The sequence below is a fragment of the Oncorhynchus tshawytscha genome, linkage group LG16, assembly GCF_018296145.1.
Source record: "Oncorhynchus tshawytscha isolate Ot180627B linkage group LG16, Otsh_v2.0, whole genome shotgun sequence".
Classification (NCBI taxonomy): domain Eukaryota; kingdom Metazoa; phylum Chordata; class Actinopteri; order Salmoniformes; family Salmonidae; genus Oncorhynchus; species Oncorhynchus tshawytscha.
Genome location: NC_056444.1, coordinates 62,678,262 through 62,695,143, shown reverse-complemented (window position 1 = coordinate 62,695,143; position 16,882 = coordinate 62,678,262). Strand labels below are relative to the sequence as shown.

The following is a 16,882-nucleotide window of genomic DNA, read 5'->3' as shown; positions in this document are numbered from 1 at the left end:
AGGAGAGCCAGAGCCAGGGGTTCAACACAGCAGGAGGAGGTGGGAGACAGCAAGTCACTGGCCTACAACAACCAGATACAGGAAGTGACATCAGAACCCAGTATAGGGGAAGGCCAACCGCAAAAGGACAAGGGGGCTGGCCTCCGAGGTAACCAGGAGACGTCTGCAGCACTGGAGGAGGGGGGCCGACAGAGAATGGAGGGCCAGGTGTGTGTGGGGAATGGTAGGATGTCATTTTGGATTTTGTTCAATTCTATTATTTCTGTTCAAGTTTTTTGATAATAAGTAACAGGAGAGGCATAAACTGCCAGTTACTCATACAGTGCAAAACAGTTCCTATGTGCTTCCATGAACAAAGAAAAGAAAAGACAGTGTCCAACCAAAGTTATTTCTTATAGTTTAGGAAAAAATACTTTCTCTGGAATTCCCACCTTTGTAGTTATAGTATCTATTGACACTTGCTGAATAGAATTTGGCACTCTGAGTCAGTTGAGCGATACAGTATACCACTAAAGCCTCATGAGTAAAATGAGATGCATATCTTATCCAACAATGCATGGTCTTGGTTTCCTGAAGGGTTAAATAGATAGGATCACCCACGCCCTCTATGTTATTACTGTACCAGCCTGAGCCTTAGTGAATAGCAGAGTTGAAGGCTCACACATGAATAGGGCACGGAAACTACATTGTACTACACTAAACATACCTACATTCAAGTGTGTGTATGCTGTATGCGTGCATGTACTTTATGAGTGTATGTATGTGTGTGTGTGTTTAGGTGTGTGTGCGTGTGCGTGTGTGTGCGAGTGTATGCACGCTTGTGTGTGTGTGTTTTAATCCATATTTCTGGGTGTGGAAGGTGTGTGTTTGGAGGAGAGGTGCCTCAGTGGGAGCAGGAGGTCATCCCCCAGGGTGGTGTTGTTACTACCGTACCCAGAGAGAGAGAGGGACAGAGGAGCCTAGGGGCCCGGGGTCCTTCTTTTTCTTTGAAGGAGTCACTCCCCTATACCAATGATATGACATTTTAAGACAATTCAACATAGATCTTGATGAAATATTTAGAGTATTAACCTCCTATTGTGAGAGTAGAGGATGGCAACGGATCTATGACAAGACTGGAGGACTTTAAACTCAAGTGGTCTGAGACCAAATTTCCTGTGACCTACTACAATTTCAAAGAAGGTAGCTGTACTATACAAGCTCATGTGGTTCACCCCTCAGAGGTGTCAATACAGTGACAGTAACATTACATTTGAATTCAGTCTTGATTATTTCTAAATAAGCACCAAATATAGATCTGGGTTCAGTGTTTGAAATGTTGTGTCTTTTGTGGAGGACAACAATAGGAAGGAGAACGGTTTTGAATATGTCATCATGTTGTAGGTCAGTGTTTCCCAAGCTCAGTCCTTGAGACCTGGGGGTGCACATATTTTTTTGTTCTCTAACACTTCACAGCTGATTCAAATGATCAAAGCTTGATGATTAGTTGATTAAATCAGCTGTTCAGTACTAGGTATAAACCAAAATGTGTACCCCTTGGGGTCCTGAGGACCGAGTTTGGGAAACCCTGTTGTAGGTAAACAGCTTCCGTACCAGATCCCCAACAATAAGGTGCTGACCACTAACATCGTCCTCCTTAGCAACCTAAGGGAGTATGATTGCATCAGCAGCAAGGTCAACCACGGTCCAGGACTGAGGTGAGGCATCTGAGACAAAGAGGGTGCATAGGTCTCTCACAGTACAGTCAAAGATATAGATAGGTTTAGTTTTCACAAATACATGTGCCACAATGGTGCACTTTGGCAGTTTACATGAAAGAAAACTGAATTTCAGTGAAACTTACATAAAATAAAGTCCATTAACATGATTAAAAGAGTGACCCATTAATAAAAACATTTCAATTTGAACACCTACCCCATCTAGTGTTCATTTAAAAACATAACTAATGATGGTATTGGCCTTTTTGTAATGTTTTTCTTTTTTGTGTTGCAAAATATGGTTTAATAAGATGCCTAGAAACTGCTTCTCCAAAATAAATCTCAGATCACGCTTGTAGGAGATAGCTAAGCTCGTGCAGAAACGTCATTGGATCTAATGGTTGTGTCTCGCCAAAATCTGTATGTGCAGGCCATCAAATCAAGGCACTCCTTCGATATAAAGTTGTTGTTTTTTAAAAATGAAAACGTGGCAGTTTGTCAATAATGGGTTGTGCCTTGAGAACTTGAGAAAATGAACTAACTAAGGACACATTTTTCACTTCTCTCATTGACACCCAAACCCGGGTCTGTCGAGTCTGCTTCGTGAGGCAGCTTTCCCGGAAGTATTAGCCTGTAGTCACTGTTCTATATTAACTTAGAAGTACTTTTTTAAATTTACTTCTCTAGGGTGTCGTCTTTCCTAGAACCGTTTTTAAATTTGAAAAAGTAGACTATCCCTTTAAATAAGACAGTTAAACTTCCTTTCATCTAACAGCTGCTTCTGTGCCTTGTAGGAGGTTGAAAATGGAGGAGTTTTCCCCCACTACCATCCACATGGAAGTGAGGGCTATGAGAGAGGTTTTCTTTGCCCAGTGGGAAGGTAGAAATGGGCCCAGGTCAAATATAACGCCTCCAGTTACACGATGACGCGCCAATAACAGCACACTACAATACAGAACTAGATTCTGTAGGGGGCTAGAGTTGAAAAAGGAATTTGTGCTTCATGGAAGAGACACTGAAAGCAAACTATGAAAACAAATAATTTGTAACTGACAGGTTTGAGGGACACCATAGTCGTCCTTGTGATTTTAATGTATGTATTATTTGTTGATTTTATGTTGGAAAGTTACGGTACATACTGTAGAGTACAGAACATCAGTTCCCAGCAGGCTAGTGTGATAAAATCACAAGAGAAACCTGCTCTGTTGCCATAGAGACATGTCGGCAGAGGGCAGGTCTGAGACACAGAGAGAGCTACACAGGGAGAAGTCAGGACACCCACAGTCCTTTACATCACGCAAAGCAGCCACAACTGTCTGTAAGAGTGTCCATGATTGAGTCTTTGAATGAAGAGATTGAGATAAAACTGTCCAGCTTGAGTGTTTGTTGCAGCTCATTCCAGTCGCTAGCTGCAGTGAACAGAGAAGACGAGCGACCCAGGGATGTGTGTGCTTTCTTCAGTAAGAAGGTTAGTTAGAGAGACAGGGGTTGAAGAAGAAACCATGACACAGTCAGTTCTTCCACTTAACACCAAAGCACAAATAGACTTATGACTCAGCTGTCGAAGAAGGATGCAGTATAATTTGCAATGTTAATCATCATGTTTCTTCATAAAAGTAGAAACATACATGCAGTTTATAATAACTTTAATTGAAGTTACAAGTTACAAGGATGACAGTGATGCATCTGCATATTGTTATCAACTGAAACAGCATATCTCAAGACTATGGCAAAATGACAACAATCAGGTCAAATATAACACGCGGTTATCACAAATTAAACAAATCCAAAGATACTGTACCACCATCTGTGTGAGACCCCCATGTGATTGAGTGAGCCAGTGAGATATACTGCCTGGAGAACAACAGAACAGAGCTGAATTTGCCAGTGCTCTTGCCATTGCTTTGTGACATAAATAAGTCATTATTATGACATATGTATTTCATGCCGTCCCTAGGAAGGGTGCGTCACTTGAGTAGGTTGAGTCGCTGATGTGATCTTACTGTCTGGGTTAGTGCCCCCCCTTGGGTTGTGCCGTGGCGGAGATCATTGTGGGCTATACTCGGCCTTGACCTCAGGATGGTAAGTTGGTGGTTGAAGATATCCCTCTAGTGGTGTGGGGGCTGTGCTTTGGCAAAGTGGGTGGGGTTATATCCTTCCTGTTTGGCCCTGTCCGGGGGTATCACCGGATGGGGCTACAGTGTCTCCTGACCCCTCCTGTCTCAGCCTCCAGTATTTATGCTGCAGTAGTTTATGTGTCGGGGGGCTAGGGTCAGTTTGTTATATCTGGAGTACTTCTCCTGTCTTATCTGGTGTCCTGTGTGAATTTAAGTATGCTCTCTCTAATTCTCTCTTTCTCTCTTTCTCTCTTTCTTTCTCTCTCTCGGAGGACCTGAGCCCTAGGACCATGCCTCAGGACTACCTGGCATGATGACTCCTTGCTGTCCCCAGTCCACCTGGCCGTGCTGCTGCTCCAGTTTCAACTGCGGCTATGGAATCCCGACCTGCTCACCGAACGTGCTACCTGTTCCACACCTATTATTTGACCATGCTGGTCATTTATGAACATTTGAACATCTTGGCCATGTTCTGTTATAATCTCCACCTGGCACAGCCAGAAGAGGACTGGCCACCCCTCATAGCCTGGTTCCTTCCTAGGTTTTGGCCTTTCTAGGGAGTTTTTCCTAGCCAACGTGCTTCAACACCTGCATTGCTTGCTGTTTGGGGTTTTAGGCTGTGTTTCTGTACAGCACTTTGAGATATCAGCTGATGTACGAAGGGCTATATAAATACATTTGATTTGATATAGGTAATATAGTCAGCACAGGTGCTATTACTAATTCATCAGTATATGTGACATATACAGTTGAAGTCGGAAGTTTACATACACCTTAAACACATTTAAACACATTGAAATATATTTAAACACATTTAAACTCATTTTTTCACAATTCCTGACATTTAATCTGAGTAAAAATCCATGTCTTCGTTCAGTTAGGATCACCACTTTATTTTTAAGAATGTGAAATGTAAGAATAATAGTAGAGAGAATTATTTATTTTATCACATTCCCATTGGGTCAGAAGTTTACATACACTCAATTAGTATTTGGTAATATTGCCTTTAAATTGTTTAACTTGGGTCAAACATTTTGGGTAGCCTTCCACAAGCTTCCCACAATAAATTGGGTGAATTTTGGCCCATTCCTCCTGACAGAGCTGGTGTAACTGAGCCAGGTTGCTCGCACACACTTTTTCAGTTCTGCCCAGGATTGAGGTCAGGGCTTTGTGATGGCCACTCCAATACCTTGACTTTGTTGTCCTTAAGCCATTTTGCCACAACTTTGGAAGTATGCTTGGGGTCATTGTCCATTTGGAAGACCCATTTGCAACCAAGCTTTAACTTCCTGATTGATGTCTTGAGATGTTGCATCAATATATCCACATAGTTGTACTTCATCATGATGCCATCTATTTTGTGAAGTTCACCAGTCCCTCCTGCAGCAAAGCACCCCCACAACATGATGCTGCCACCCCCGTGCTTCACAGTTGGGATGTTGTTCTTCGGCTTGCAAGCCTCCCCCTTTTTCCTCCAAACATAACGATGGTCATTAAGGACAAACAGTTATATTTTTGTTTCATCAGACCAGAGGACATTTCTCCAAAAAGTACCATCTTTGTCCCCATGTGCAGTTGCAAACCATAGTCTGGCTTTTTTATGGCGGTTTTGGAGCAGTGGCTTCTTCCCTTTTGAGTGGCCTTTCAGATTATGTCGATATAGGACTCGTTTTACTGTGGATACACATACTTTTGTACCTGTTTCCGCCTGCATCTTCACAAGGTCCTTTGCTGTTGTTGTGGGATTGATTTGCACTTTTCACACCAAAGTACGTACATCTCTAAGAGACAGAAGGTGTCTCCTTCCTGAGCGGTATGACAGCTGCGTGGTCCCATGGTGTTTAAACCTGCGTACTTTTGTTTGTACAGATGAATGTGGTACCTTCAGGCATTTAGAAATTGCTCCCAAGGATGAACCAGACTTGTGAAAGTCTACTAAAAAAATTCTGAGGTCTTGGCTGATTTCTTTTGATTTTCCCATGATGGCAAGCAAAGAGGCACTGAGTTGGAAGGTAGACCTTGAAATACATCCACTGTTACACCTCCAATTGACTCAAATTATGTCAATTAGCATATCAAATGCTTCTAAAGCCATGACATCATTTTCTGGAATTTTCCAAGCTGTTTAAAGGCACAGTTAACTAATGTATGTAAACTTCTGACCCACTGGAATTGTGATACAGTGAATTATAAGTGAAATAATCTGTCTGTAAACAATTGTTAGAAAAACGACCTGTGTCATGCACAAAGTAGATGTCCTAACCGACTTGCCAAAACTATAGTTTGTTAACAAGAAATTTGTGGAGTGGTTGAAAAACTAGTTTTAATGACTCCAACCTAACTGTATGTAAACTTCCGACTTTACTAATTGAGATATTCTTATAAGATATTCAAAAACGCACTCACACATCTGACTTATCTTGTTGCAGGCACGTGGGAATAATGTGATAACGTCAAAGGAAAAAGAAACCCACACACTGCTCTTGCTCATCATTTTTAAAATCCAAGATTACATGAGATATTCTAAAAAGACCATAGCGTTGCTACTAGGTATGTGTGATGAGGAGATGAGTGTGTGGATCTGTAAACCCATGGGCCTTCAGCAGGGGCGGGCATCTTCCTCCTGAAGAACCAGGTTGATATCTCAGCCTTTAGACTCAAGCTGCAGAACATCGCTGAGAGTCATTGCAACAGGAAGCTGCTTTTTCGCCTGCCCCAGGAATGCATCGTGCAGCGGTAGGTGAACACTAGGGCTGTGAACACTGCTCTATTAGGATATTCAGTACTTTGTCTGCCATATGGAATTGCAGATGATATTATCATATCATAGAGATAGATAGAGGACATCTTTGTAGCTGAGCCATTATTGCGTCTGTGAAAGCATGGGCAGCGCCATTAAGGCAATCTCCAATTTGAAGTAGTCAATTTTCTTCTTCACGATTGGCTGATCCCTCCTGATGACTCGGTTGGACATGACTCCAACAAGGTCACCAGGAGGGATCAGTCAATGAAGTTGGAAGTCCCACCCAGTTGACTACATTGAAGTGGTGGATGCCCTCAATGGCGATGTCCTCAATGGCCACTAGAGGTCTCTATCATTCTCTATGAATCATATACATTCAGAAATTCATGTTTAATTCAATGTGGTTGTACTGTAGTACTCCGTGGCAGCCACGCAGCTTGTATAAACCAAATTTAGAAAAGTGTTTGAAAATTCTCCATGAATTGCAAAACTGCCAGTGTCAACCAGAATCGGATATGTTATTCAATTTTTTACCAACAGAGAGAATACAAGATCTGTTTATAAAAGAGATGCACTGTAGATACAATGCTTTGGGCCTGTATGTGTGCTGGTCTAGGATCAGTTTAGCTTATAGATAAAAATTAATAAGATTATATGGACTAGCTTGATCCTAGATCAGCCAAGTGGATTATAATGTATAATAACTCATGTTTCCTCAGGTATGTCCAGAACACTCTGCTCCTGAAGGCGAGAAAGTTTGACGTGTGCTTCTATTTCCTCATTGCCTGCGCCACACCCACACACCTGTTCTTTCACCATGGTTACCTGCACTTCCTGTGACCTTTATGACCCCAACCCCCACAACCCCTCTTCCCATTTGACCAATAAGATGAGTAGAAAAAAGATGCTTCTCTTGCTCGGCTTGCAAAATTATTTTGCATCCCCTGACCTGCAAATTTAGTAATATAACCTGACATTCACTATTTTTGAATCAGGTAGTCAACAGATGCATCGCCATAGAATACTGCATGAAAATAGACCAGAAAGAAACCAGGTCATAAAATAATGGTACCAGTCCACTTTCAACAACTCTCTCTCTCTCTGGCCCATTCATGTGTATCCTGATCCCCTTGCTGTTTCCCCACAGTACAAGCAGAAGAAAAACCCTCTGTACAGTGTGCTGAAGGAGGAGACCGACTTGTTCATGGACTGATTTAACACCTACATCAATGACAAGCTCAGGGTTGACAAGGGTCTGCCTAGGGAATGGGTGCTGGGTACTAGGTATTTTGACCTGATTGGGTGACTTCATGATTGACGAGAACTTTAAGGCTAATTGGTTTTTAATACACAGTGTGTGTGTGGGTTTCAATGTATTAGTGAGCAAAACGGCAGTACACTTCCAAGTCCAGCACTCAAATAGTGCCTCCACTAAAAAAGCTCTCCACCACCAGCAGGACTCAGAAGGCCAAGTCTGTAGCATCAGTGTCTGGGGAGGTAATTGTAGAAACATAGTTTCTCCTACAGTCATGATGGCTGTCTCTGAATCCCTCACTGGCACTGATACCACTCAACCGCTGCCGACCCTCCTGTCCCTGTCACTACACTTAATGATCCATCCCTGCAGGCTGCTCCCAACCAACCCACAGGCCCAGCAGGCACCCCCAGAGCCCATCCCACCCCAAAACCCAGTACTCGGCCCCCCAAGCGAGACCGCACTCAGCTGGAGCTCCGGCTCAGCAATTTCTGGCAGTGGCTCCCGGGGGAACACGCAACACTGCAAGCCCCTAGACCTCCTGCAGGTGAAGAGCACCTTCATGACCCTTTCCATTCCGGCTCTGAGTGAAGGCTTTCACCTCTCTGTGCGACGCCTGCCAGTCACCAAAGCCTGCCCCCACGCCCACCCCGACCAGGCCCAGCCCTTCTGCTACTCCGTAAGGCCCATCCTGTTCCACCTGGCCCAGCCGGCACCAGCTGCCCCGTGTGGACAGACAAACAGGAGAAGGAAGGGGGGCAGGGAAGAGAGGGGGGCCAGGAGCCAGGAGCCAGGTGAAGACACACAGAGCTCAGCCAAGGAAGAGAAAGATGAGAAAGAGCACACAGAGCTGTGATATATTCACACTGAGACACTCATTTTGGTTAGTTGGCAGCAATATGGAACCTCGTCATGAAAGGAATCCCGCTTAGCTTTTCATTACAGAAAATCCCTAGATCATGTATGAAAATAATAAAGTATGTTTATCCTCTGACCAAAACAGATGATTCTGTCTTTGACGCTTTGCATTTTGAGGTGGCTTCAACAATACAATTGCACGATCAGTATGACAACTGGTCCTAGCACACCTACTCAAAACTGTTCTAATCTGTAACAACAATAACAACTGCAGCACAATACACACACAACCGTGTTGAAGCTGTGGCTTGTTTTTATGACTGCTTTGTCTCTCATGTAAACAGGAGGATTCTTTCAACAACAGTCAACAGTGTCTCTTGTTTCTCAATTGCTTAATCTGCAGAATTCTAAAAGGGAGGCTGACAGGCTTCAGAAGAAGTTAAGTTTTCTTTTTGACACCGTCAAAGTGAAAAGACCACTGAGGAAGTTGTGTGGTTCTCTGGGTGGTCTGAGTGCAAACTGACAGGAAGGAAGAAAGAGTGCACTGTTACGCTGCTCACACTTTTTTGCTTCTTGACTAAACTCATCTCAGGAACTTTGGCACCTTTTTCTTGGTATTTTAGGGATAGTGATATTGTGTTTTAGGAAAAAGGGGGAACTAAGAAGTTAAGCGACAAGCGTGTCCTCTTTTCCTCTCCATCCCCCCTCCCTCTCTCTACATATCCCCCTGTCTGGTCTTAGTGCGGTGCAGAAGCTGTGGGGATGGGTGCAGATGGAGGCAAATGGTACAGTATAGTTAGTGTGAGGACTAGGGCCTGAGGGTGAAGGAAAGAGTTCTCTGTCTGTCTGGACTGGACTAGGCTTCAAGAGGAGAGGAGAGGGCTACCTGGTCATGGGATGCTGTAGTGTGACTCAGAGAGGAGCGCATTCTGGGATTGACGAGGTGGGCCCTGACGAGATCGAGCTTCTGGAGATTGACAACTCAGGGTGAGTCTTTGTTTGTTGATAGTTTGATGTATAACAGAGGACCATGAACTATATCAATCCCTCATGAGAGCGGTCTGTTTAAGTTTGATAGCCATTCGGCTTTTCACAACCTCACAATCCCATTTTAAGTTGATTCGGAAACATGACTGTGGAGATTTTTTATATATATTTATGACACGACAGCATCTAAGACTAACATGAAAATTCTCTGATATCTCTGTTGAAAATACTGAGCCTCTTAGCTTTGGAGGAAAGTTTGAATGAATACTATTAAATAATACCTATTGTTGGGTTTTGGCTGATTAAAGGTCATAAGACGAGGCATTGAGAGGAAGTGGCGAACCTTTGGGTGATGGGTGGAAAAAAATAATGCTTCAATCACTGTGGCTTCCACTATCCTTTTCAAACAAACAGGTTTCAAATTATGGAAGAGAGATCACTGTGGTAAACAGTCCGGGTTTATATTCAAGACTCTTCGTCTGTGTTTCTGCAGAGTTTTTGCAGTTGCCAGCACCAGTCAATCAGAATAACTATGTAGCCTAAGGCAATACCACAATCTTATATTGCTTTAGTTTTTACAGCGAAGCGATGCTGATCATGGTTTTACTAGGAAATGGACAATGAAATTGGAAGACCTCTTTCTCTGAGCACTTCAGTTCCATGAGTAAGAAACAATAACATTTGAGGGCATATATTATGGAACAATGAATATATCTGTGTCGTTTTCATTCACACAAAAGCACACACAGAGGCAGAACGCTAGTTTGGACTCTGTTTAGACATGAACATATTGATGCGACACTGATATGATTAGGACATGAACGGCCGGTGAAATCAATCAAATGTATCAAAATGTATTTTCAGAAGTTGTCACAAAGTGCTATACAGATACCCAGCCTAAAACCCCAAAGAGCAAACAATTCAGATGCAGAAGCACAGGAGGGAGGGATATTGTCTCGCTAATTAGCAGACAATACTACCTCATCTCTCTTTTGTCCAGCCTGGTCTAACACTGACCAGGCCTCTAAATCCCCTCATTAAAGGAATGGGGGATTAAAACAAGGAGCTAATCAAAATAGCAGCTCACAGACAGCATGTGTCCAAACTGAGAGAAGACGAGGGATCAGCCACCAGCAACATATACTATGCACACACGCAAGGATGCTTGTTCGTACACACACAGAGACAGACACACAAGCACAAACACAGATGTAACAGAACTGTTACCATACCTAAGGAATGGTTTAGGGGTGTGTGACTACTATATCACTACCAGATAAATGGTCCAATGAGGGCAGCAGGTCTTTGTGTGAGGTGATCAGATGGTGGGTGTCTGCTCCTTGTGTGCACCCCACTTTAATCTGCTTATGAATGGACGCTGGTCGGGTGGAGAGGGCTCAGGCTGTAAGTGGGGTGGGCAAATTGGTCTACAGTAAAAAATAAATAAATAAATCCCTCTTCTACATTTGCTGTCACCACACTCAGTTCAGGGGAATTGCACATGTGTTTGTAGACTAGTTAGGTTTGTCAGATGCTACAGTAGAGTGTGGGTAAATGTAACATGGTTTAATGGGATATGGTAAAATGAGATTTGGGGTTGACTGCTGATATAGTATATATTATTGTTTCAGGATGTGGACTCTAGGAGAGAGCAGGCTTCAGCTCTCTGTGAGGAATGGAAAAGACGGTCCAACCTCTCGCTACCCTTCAGTGAGACACCTCGATCAGGAGGTCAGTGGAGAAGGAGAGGGTGTATGTGAGTGAGAGAGAGAGAGACAAACAGAGAAAGGGAGTGTCTGTATGAAAATGACACTAAGATATAAATTGGAAAAAGTTCTGCCATGCACTTATCACACGGTAAAACCCCCAGTGGACCGTATAATTTGAGTGCAAGCGAGTGTAAATGCATGGTGTCAATGGTGCCAATATATCATTTTATGTCAAAGTTGTTATATCACATTTTTATTTTTTACCTTTATTTAACGAGGCAAGTCAGTTAAGAACAAATTCTTATTTTCACTGATGGCCTAGGAACAGTGGGTTAACTGCCTGTTCAGGGGCAGAACGACAGATTTGTACTCTGGGGTTTGAACTTGCAACCTTGCGGTTGCTAGTCCACCGCTCTAACCACTAGGCTACCCTGCCGCCCCGCCCCGCCCCGCCCTTAATGATACAATAATACTGATGTATACTAATGTAAACTCCTCCACTACATCTTATTTATTCATGACACCTAAAATATTATATTCTATTCCCGTAGATTGTGCTATGGGGCAGGACCAGAGAGGAGCTATACCACAGCATATACAACCAGCCCATCCGTGATTGGGAGGGCCAGCCTGCACACATGTATGGAGAGATAGTGCACTCCTCCCGTGTGTCTCTCCACAACAGCTACACACAGGTAACATCTCTCTACACCATGTTCATATATGCTGTAGATGTCAATCAGCACTCACTGACAAGCACTCACTGTCCAGCACTCACTGTCCAGCACCCACTTTCCCGACTCTAGGACTTCTGTACTGATGTTCTGTTCATGTTTTCTTTGTTTATGTTCCTATAGGAGACAAGTGAACACTATCTGGTGCTGTTCTCCTTCCACTTATTGATTCTATATCTGGATCCCTCTCGTCAAGACTTTATCTACGAGGTTGGTTGCTTTACAAATGGGGAAATACTGTAATGACACACATGCATGTTGAACATTTAACTTGAATGTACATGTCATTCCCCTAAGGCTAGTCAGTGTGTTGCTTCTTCTTTCTCAGGGCATCCTGCCTCTCTCTGGACTGTCTTTCCAAGCCACCTCACTGGACTCCAACAAGCAACACATATTCCAGATCAGTGGTGAGTCCTATTATCATAATGGATCAAAAAGCTTCACAGTTCAATAAAGCAATTAATACACAAGGCTGTTTGATTTATTGTGGTTTGTCACAGCTGTGCTATGGTCATAGGTGTGAAGCAAGCCATCAGAAAAGGGTTTAATTATTGTATTGAACATGGCAAGCATCTCCCTCCCACTATTAGGTCCAATGGTGGACTCCAAAGTCTTCACCTGTGCCAGTGCAGCCGAGCTGAACAAATGGATACACCACATGGAGGAGAGGCGATACAAATCCATTAGTCAACCGCTAAGCCCCTCCAGCTGTGCGCTGTCTTACCTGGTAAGGTATTCAATCAGAACACCCCCTATAAGAACCACCCCCTTTTGCAGTAAATTATAGATCTTAAACAGATGTGTCATTGTTAAATCTAAAACTTCTTAACAATTGTGAGGTTTACTTTGCTTGATCACAAATTGAACATCTAGTGAGCTAAATACATCATCATGAAATGACATTTGTAAAAAAGAAACTCTCCAAATATGAAGCTACATTTCTGTTGTAATTTACTGTAGGTACCCTGCGATGAGAGCTGGAAGAAAGAGGAACTGAAAAAGTATTTACTGCAAGCCCCAATAAGGCACTGGGAAGGGACCCCCATCCAGCACATGGGCCAACCAGGATACATATCCATGGTCCACATCTTCAATACACAGAGACAGGTATCTAACACAACCCACGCTGTAACTTCTGTACTCACCACTACTCTGAAGTCCATTTCAAGGGGTCTTGATAGCTTAATAGTTGTCATGCTAGCCGGAATTTTAGAAATGCTAAACGATTGAAATATGTCACAATGAGGCACTTTTTCAGCAATGAAAAAGTCAAACATATGTGGAATATTGCAATTTAGCAGACACTCTTATCCAGAGCTACTTACAGTAGTGAGTGCATACATTTTTCATACATTTTTTGGTACTGGTCCCCCGTGGGAATCAAACCCACAACCCTGGCATTGCAAGTGCCATGCTTTACCAACTGAGCAACACGGGACCAAATGGTGGCAGAAATGGTGGCACAATGACCATAAAACTGCAGAAATCCATTATATCTCCAGCACCAAGCCCCAAAAGCTCAACAGCTGCTCAAGAGCTCAACAGTATTTTATGCAAGTGGTAAGCTGGGTAGGTGAAGCTAGCTAACCAAATTGTACTGAGATTAAAACTCACCAAAAGACACAAATCCACCAAAAATGGCATCACTGCTGCCACCATTGTAACTTCAGGGTTTGTATACAGCTGGATGGATGACTTCCTGTAAGCAGCAAGGACTGGATGATGGAGAATGATGGAGATGGATAACTATTTAGGCAGACCCCATTGAATAGGCTGTGGTAACTAGTGACAACCCTTCGAATACCATTTGCCACAACTCAATAACTCTGTCTCTTCCTGTTTCAATAAAGGTATTAAAACACGATTAATGCATTGGTAAATCAGATAACAGATCATTAGTTCCCATGCAAAGATTTTCTATTATATTGACAAGATAGTCTAATGACCGCTCTAACAATGTAAATTCATGTCCTCAAAGATGGAAGGCAGTCGGGAGGAGGCGAGATCAGATGGGACCATTCTAGCCAATGAGAGGGCAGATACCCATGTAAACAACAGGCACAACTCTGATATAAAGTTGTTTTTCTCAAATCTGTCGTAATGCATACACTTACATCAGTGCATTCGTAACAACCTAACCATTACGAAACTTCTATTCGAGCAAATGAGCCTCACGTAGCATATTAGTAATGATTTTTTTGTTGACCAAATTTGACACTCTCTTATTGACCTCCATACAAGAATTCCTCACTTCGTGGTCTTATTTTCATGGACAGATTTTTGGCGGAGTAAACCCTCTCACTTCGCCTCTTCTTCTCTTTTCACAGGTTAATACTGAATGACATATTTCCAGAATTAGGCGAACACAGTTTCCTTCTAAAACACAGATTCACCACATATTAGAAATGTGTATAAATGCCATACGAATTAAACAATTACTTAGAAAATAATCCTATACTAGTTTACTCAGAAAATAATCCTATACTAGTCCAGTACTCTGTCAGAACTATCTGCTACATAAAAAAAGCGTATATAAATAATGCTAATATATATTTTTTTTATTTTAGCTTTATTTTACTAGGCAAGTCAGTTAAGAACAAATTCTTATTTTCAATGACAGCCTAGGAACAGTGGGTTAACTGCCTGTTCAGGGGCAGAATGACAGATTTTGTACCTTGTCAGCTCGGGGATTTGAACTTGCAACCTTTCAGTTACTAGTCCAATGCTCTAACCACTAGGCTACCCTGCCACCCCAATAGTAAATAATGATCATAGGGCTAATAATAGTACTTGATTATGCAAATAGTCATATTGCTAATGAAAACAGTAACTATAATGATAATAGTGGACTTGAGATAAAATAAACACTGTGACAACATTGATACATTCTTGCAGGGACTTCATGAGCGGCTACTCGTACTCTTCCCTCAAGATATCCTCCTGCTCTCTGTGGATAACGAGCGCCTCAGTGTGAAATATGAGGTACAGTCAAATGATGTTCTCAAGGATACAATGTCACAGTAAACATTGTGAATCTGGTGACCTTACCTAGTTTGCCAATTTCCGCTATACAGTAGATGTTGGTGTGACATTCTAAAATGTACAGTTCAGAAGATGTTATAATTTATAGAGCTGATCCAATACATGACACTTCAACCTGTTTGTCATAACACTTTAGGGTAAATTGTCTCGGAAAAGCATCGCAGCCGTGGAGAGGTCTGCATTACCTGGGAGGCTGGAATTTGAGTTAACAGGTAAAATACAAAACAGGCATAACGTACGTCAAAATGCTCTAACACTTTTGCATAATGAAGCAAAAGGACCCTAAATTAACCATTGAAACTGCGACTAGATCTGCAGCAAGTCAACTGTATCAAGTGTTGCTGTAGACAGTGGTGAAGAGCATTGTCCTTCTATTGTATGTTGTGTGGTACAGGTGAACTGATGGAGCCGCTGCAGGTATCCTGCACCTGTCCTGAAGACTATCAGAACTGGATCTTCCAGCTACAACAGGTACAGTACCATTACAGTCCCATTAAAAAGGGAAATGAGGGAACAAAGATAAAACTGGTTGGAAAAACTGTGTGGCTAGCCTTCTCTGCCTATATATATTGATTCCAATTGAGCCATATATACATGTATATCCATTTTGTGAAGATGCAGGATGCTAAAAATGCGTTAGCTTAGCCTTGAACTGTTGTGATGGCAGATTAATTTACAGAGGAAATCAAGTTAGTGACAGTAAGTCCACAAAAGTAGTCCCAAAATGTAATAACCTAAAAATTCATTTATTTTCTCACATAGCTGGAAAAAAACCTCCAAGCTACCTCAAACTACACGGCTCCACCCCTCATGCCGAAAAAACTGTGGAGCAGGAAGGAGTCCCGGGAACCAATGACAGTAGCACAAGACTGAGACTCACTGGCCAATGGCCTCACTCAATAGAAGACTCATGCCTCTTTTCATCAATAGACACTGAAATTGTGGATAGCATGTACTGTATACAGTGTATATGCATACATTATTCAGTCGGGTACAACGAAATGAAGAGATTCTGGTGAAATGTCTTATGCTGTAGGTTACTGTCTGTAGAACTCTGCTTCACTAGTGACATTAATAGCAATGGATAGGCTAAATTAGGAGTATATTTTTAGTGCACTGATCTTACAATATTTTTCGTCAAATCGTTGTTTAAACCAAAATAGAAAATGTAGTGCTGTTCATGACCTTTTCCATATTTTCTATTAGGTTGTTCTTGATACTGTATGTACAAACTCAATAAAAAACTTTTTTTTCATCACTACCTTTCCCAAATTGCGTAGGCCTACTTATTTTGTACAAGGAACTCAAACTTTATGTCATGTCAGCAAACATTCAGGCTCCACCTACATACTGTATTATTGGGGAAAAAAATGTCAGTAGTCATTTAAATCACTGAAAAATGTAAGTATGTGCATTTATTTCAGGGGTAAAGCATTTACAGTATTGTGCTCACAACCAGAGATCTCAAGTAGCTCACATGTGTTATTAGTCTTTTGTAATCTATATTTTTCAATTCTAATATTTGTTATAATGGTATGGCATGTTTTTGGCAGAACCTGGCCCTTATAAATTACAGTCATAATAGTAAATTAGACATATATTCATTTAAACATGTAAGTACATCTACAGAATGTAAATTTACATCATTTTCTCCATAGAGAATAACCAGCTAGGAGCATAAACAAATACACATGCTGCAACAGCAATCATTTAAATTAGTACTAACAACTCAGAAATTCA

The 16,882-nt window shown here is 42.1% G+C and overlaps 1 protein-coding gene across 2 annotated transcripts; it reads left to right on the top strand.

Moving 5' to 3' along the window:
- The first annotated feature begins 6,098 nt into the window (after positions 1–6,098).
- LOC112232567 (probable pleckstrin homology domain-containing family N member 1) lies at positions 6,099–16,403 on the top strand. 2 transcript variants are annotated; one of them, XM_024399621.2, is made up of 12 exons: positions 6,099–6,550; positions 7,277–9,657; positions 11,289–11,388; positions 11,918–12,061; positions 12,224–12,310; positions 12,429–12,507; positions 12,691–12,827; positions 13,061–13,207; positions 14,996–15,082; positions 15,279–15,354; positions 15,537–15,613; positions 15,905–16,403. In XM_024399621.2, the coding sequence occupies exons 2-12, from the start codon at positions 9,563–9,565 to the stop codon at positions 16,013–16,015; spliced, it is 1,140 nt and encodes a 379-aa protein (XP_024255389.1). In that variant the 5' UTR covers positions 6,099–6,550; positions 7,277–9,562; the 3' UTR covers positions 16,016–16,403. The 2 variants fall into 2 exon arrangements, with proteins under 2 accessions (XP_024255389.1, XP_024255391.1); XM_024399623.2 differs by lacking the exon at positions 6,099–6,550 and having other exon boundaries at positions 6,861–9,657.
- The last annotated feature ends 479 nt before the right edge of the window (positions 16,404–16,882 follow it).